The 5,000-nt window shown below is 50.2% G+C and overlaps 1 protein-coding gene across 1 annotated transcript; it reads left to right on the forward strand.

The window, feature by feature from the left end:
• The first annotated feature begins 213 nt into the window (after window positions 1–213).
• Window positions 214–2,844, forward strand: LOC307076456 (uncharacterized protein). The gene is made up of 2 exons (XM_079737469.1): window positions 214–870; window positions 1,174–2,844. Exons 1-2 carry the CDS (start codon window positions 324–326, stop codon window positions 2,160–2,162), a joined length of 1,536 nt encoding a protein of 511 aa, XP_079593595.1. The 5' UTR covers window positions 214–323; the 3' UTR covers window positions 2,163–2,844.
• Window positions 2,845–5,000: the final 2,156 nt, after the last annotated feature.

Below are 5,000 nucleotides of genomic sequence, written 5' to 3' on the forward strand. Positions count from 1 at the left end.
CATTACTCTCCAGGTCCTTATCTGCTAAAGGCTAGGTATTCAACCTGTTCTTATTCAAATGATCCCCTCCACCTCAACCACCACCATTTCTGATAAACACACAGCATGTGAGTGAGGACACTTCAGCCAATCAGCTGTCCTGTGGGTGTGGCTTTACGGTGATAAATAGAGTGAACAACAGGTGTAGAGCAAGACAGGTGTAGGGATACACACTCCACCTGAAGACAACCAAACAGACGCCCACACCCACACCCACACCCACACCCACACCTCGTGGCCAGAGAGCAGAGCCCGGATCCCTCAAAGCCCTCCGTCGCCACGGCATGGCTTCATTTGTTCCAGAGCAGGGCATGTGCTCCCCTCCGTCCCGGCACCTCCACCCCCAGCAGGACCTGCCCTCCCTGGGCCTGGACCCCTCCGACTTCAGCCTCTACAGTCCCCCGAGCTCCACCGACCAGACGCCGGAAGCCCCACTCTGCTGCCCCGCCAATGGCAAGCCCTACCCGGGACCCCCGGCCATAGGGACCCCCGGGGCCCCCGGGGCCCTGCTGCCAGGCTTCGGCTGCTTCCTGAACCAGATGTACGGCCTGCAGAGCCCCATGGGCCTGATGCAGGCCCCCTGGCTGTCCCTGCACTCCCAGCAGGAGCTCATCTCCTTCGTGCGGCCGCCCTACTCCTACTCGGCGCTGATCGCCATGGCGATCCAGTGCTCCTCGGAGAAGCGGCTGACCCTCAGCCAGATCTACCAGTACGTGGCGGAGAACTTCCCCTTCTACAGCCGCAACAAGGCGGGCTGGCAGAACTCCATCCGGCACAACCTGTCCCTCAACGACTGCTTCCACAAGGTGGCCCGCCAGGACACGGACCCCGGTGAGTGGACGGCTGCAGGCCAGGGTTTGGGTTTGGGAAAGAGAGGGAGAAGGAATGTACAGAGGGGGGTGATAAGACCGTTGAATGTCACTGTAGGACAGAAAATAGATAACAGAAAACAGCCCGGGAGTGTCTTGGAGTCTCTGCATTCATTTTATCAGGGGGAAATGTCACAGATATCCAAAATTGCATTCATTCATTGTATGTACAAACATAATGTAAATTGCAATGTCTGATGATAATGATAATGAATGATTGATCTTTTTCTAACCTTGTGTCATTTTGCTTATTTTGTTTTTCCAGGCAAGGGAAACTACTGGACCCTGGACCCAAACTGTGACAAGATGTTCGACAACGGAAACTTTCGCCGCAAGAGGAAGAGGAAGTCAGACACCGCGGTTTCCGGCGACGACCAAAGCACGTCATCGTCCTCCCCGAGCTCTGATTGGTCGGGGCCCACCTCCAAGAAGGCCGCCGCCGCCGAACCTCCGGCCCCTCCCACACACGCTATGTCACAGGCTGTAACCCTGGTAACCGACCCACCAGGCGCCGGGCCTCTGGCCACTAAGCCCCTCCCCCTCCCCGTCGGGCTTGACTCCGCCTTCCCTCTGGCCTCTTACTTCGACTACTCCCCGGCTGCCCCCGGCCCCCGCGGCGCCGGCCTCCACGGCTCGCAGCCTCCGTCCCCCGCCCTCTACCGCTCCCTGGAAGCCCCCCCCGAGAGCCACTGCTCCTCCAGCTCCCCCGGGGCCGTGGTGCCCCAGTGGGAGGAGCTCCAGCCCTCCTTCTCCCCGCCGCAGACCGCCCTGGCCCCGCCCTGCATGGCTCCCCTGTACTCCAGCACGCCCGGCGCCCCCTCCGCCCTCCCCTACTACCCCGCCCTGACGGAGGCCCAGTCGCCTCCGTCCAGCTACTCCCCCTACCCGTCCCCCTCCCCCGCCTTCACCTCCTTCCATTACCCCGAGATGCTCCCGGGGGACGCCTCCTGTCTCTCCTCGTTGACCCCCGCCTCCAACACCTCCTCTCCTCCCCCCCGCCCCCACCCCCACCTCCACCCTCCTTTCCCGATGGATCACCCCCCGTCCCCCCATTACCCCGCCCTGCCGTACACCCAGGAGCCCTCCCCGCCCCCGGTGTACGCGGACCTCCAGAACACGCTGCCGTCAGCCTCCCCTCCCTCCTCCTGGGCCTACCCCGAGCAGCACAGCTTTGCGGTGGCCCACAGTGACTATGGCCTCCTCATGCGCTGCCTAGACTCTTACCACCCCGAGCCTCTGGCTGTGCACCTGTGAGGTTCCCCTCCATCGAATTCACCCGCTTCACCAGTCCCGGTCTCACAAGTCTACTGTTTAGATCAGAACCACCCCCCACCCCCATACCGCTAAAGGATCTTGCACTCTGCCCTCACAAACGCTTGTGTTCGCAAATGTTCGCAAATGTTTGTGGCGCCATACCTGAAGGTGTTTGTTGTATCGTACTGGTGTTGGGCAACTTCGGGCAACTTTGTTTGTTTGTTGCAGGCAGGCCACAAACCGGCCTGCTTGTGCAACTTTCAGGAACCGGGGTAGGTGCCTTGAGGTACACCTATGAACACTGCAGTGGTACAGAGGACTGATGGAAAAGTGCCAATGCTCTGCCAAGCAATTGTTTACACCAGAACCTGAATGTATATAATTGAAATGGTTTCTTGATGTGACAATGTGAGAATCATCTCGGATAGTAACCCAGGGTGAATACATGTGTAAAAAATATGATTGTGTGCCACCTGTATAAATATGTATTCCCACGTTGCACATAATGCACTGAGATTAATGTATGGGAAGATAGAAGAATATATCCATTATTTATGATAAACTTTTTAGAGTGGTAATATTTAATTACAGTACAATGTTTACTAAGGGATAAAAGGGCTTTATATTTTTGTATTTCTGCGACACATATTTTTGTATGTGTGTTTTTCGTTTTGAAATTACAATAAACCAATTGAAATATATATATGACGTGGATATATCTTGTGTCTCACACTTCAACAAACTTTTCTTAAACAGGATTAATATTCCATAATTAAAATGTAATCCCTGTAAATAAATAATTACACATTTACCAAACATTTGATGAAACATAATGCATCTTTTAAATCCAACATGTCAGACACACCGCAGCGGTTCAACAGAGCTGTCCAGGCCACCACCACTTTAGCGGTCACAATCACAATATAAACAGCATATATTTCAAACCCCGAAACCGCATTTGCCAACCCAAAGCAACAGGTCACAATCACAATATAAACAGCATATATTTCAAACCCCGAAACCGCATTTGCCAACCCAAAGCAACAGTTAGAAGTAAGATCACAATCTAGCAGACTGTCTGTCAGATTTATATCGTCGGTACCCAATGAACCACAGAAAAGAGTGTGTTGGAGAATAAGAGAGCGAGAGTGTGTGTGTGAGAGAGAGAGAGAGAGAGAGAGAGGGAGTGAGGGAGATGGAGAGGGAGAGAGAGAGAGAGAGACCATAACAAAGACAGACAGACTGTTAAGATCTTTTTAAAGCAGCTTTCCTCTTGTCTTCACCTAGTGTGAGGGTTAGGGGTTGGCAGAATGACCCCCTCTCCATCTTTGGAACCTGTTTGGCTGGCTTTCACAGTACACCACCATCGTGTCCCAGGTCAACGTCACCAGGTCATACTCTGTGTGTAACATGTCATCAAACATGAATTATTGGATGCCCTGAGTCTGTGGTGGGATAGAGGCAGAAGCCCCTATCACACCCTACTGCTAGTCAAAGGCCATTTGTTTGCAGAGAGAATAGTAGCTAAACAGAAAGGCTAACAGAGAGATAATAGACGATGAGAAAGACAAACAGACTACTAATAGACTAAGATAAGACTAATAGAGGACTATGAATATATTGATTCAGTAATATTGGAGAAACAGTATAGAAGAAGGCTTTTAAATAGTTTATCGTTGTTTGTTGTTTTGTCTTTTCTTTCCAATATTTTATGATCAAATGAGGCAGATAACCACGTTATATGCCTCAAACGTTAACAAACGTTTACTGTGAATTTTGGTTTAGCTGTTTAACCGTTTAACGGCTCACCTTAATTCAAGGCATCAATCAATAAACTTCTTCTTAGCCGTGTTGGTCTCTCCTTCAAAGCTCTTGGTTTCGGTCGGCGGTGGGGAAGACACCTCAGCACAAGGTGTCCACTTTCCCCCCGCCGCTGGAGCGTGCTCGCTGTTGACATCACATAGTAGTTATTTGTGCTGCTTCTGAACAGTGAAGTGGCTTATCCCCCCAGACCACAAACACACCACGCACATAAACACACTTTCTCTGAAGTCCTCTTGAGGGCTGTTTGCTTTGAGCCTTGGATGCTGCTTGAGCTGGCCTGAGCTATCATCAGGCAACACCTCATCAGGCGCGTGATTGGTTTAATCGATGAGTCAACAAGATCTCTTTTTGTCTTCTCTTTCCTACTGACCCACACATATAAATATACATATTATTTTTGAATTGGGTCACTTATACAATTAGCAGATTTACTTTCACATTCAATCCAGCACACATTTTCAATCGGTATTGGAAACCACAAAACAAGAACAGTGCAGTAGAAAAAGGTATACATGCAGATATATTATGAAACAACATCCAACCTATATTTAAGGATCACAGAAGACAGACAGTGATCTCGTAACATCTTGAACAGAAAATCCTGGCAACTATTGACCAACTTTCTCAGATTTTGTAGTTTTATTGTCATTTAGCAAATGGGATATAATATTGAAATACTAAAATAAGAATGAAATGTCTCTCCCAGTATTAAAAATGTACATCTTTCATCAACACCACGTTGACTAAAGCTAGCTGCGAAATACTTGTTGTTGTGTCATTAGGTTGAGTCATTAGAACATTAACGAAATTATGTTTAATTAGGAATAACTTCTCACACCAGATCAACCCTGTGAAGGGATGATGAGGCCGATCACATCAGCGCTTGGGCATCAAAGACAAAGCAGATCCTAGCAGGCTCTTCCTGGTGTTTGTGCTGAGCCCAACAGTGCTGTTAGGATCCCAGCCCCCGTTCTGGCTCTGTGGGAGCGAGTCAGCACTTTGAGGAAGGTGAGA

Source organism: Pollachius pollachius, assembly GCF_949987615.1.
Source record: "Pollachius pollachius genome assembly, chromosome: 6".
NCBI lineage: Eukaryota > Metazoa > Chordata > Actinopteri > Gadiformes > Gadidae > Pollachius > Pollachius pollachius.

Coding starts and splice junctions, on each gene's coding strand:
- LOC307076456 (XM_079737469.1), top strand. CDS start 324: ATGGCTTCATTTGTTCCAGAGCAGGGCATGTGCTCCCCTCCGTCCCGG. Junction 871..1,173: donor CCGCCAGGACACGGACCCCG/GTGAGTGGACGG, acceptor TTGTTTTTCCAG/GCAAGGGAAACTACTGGACC.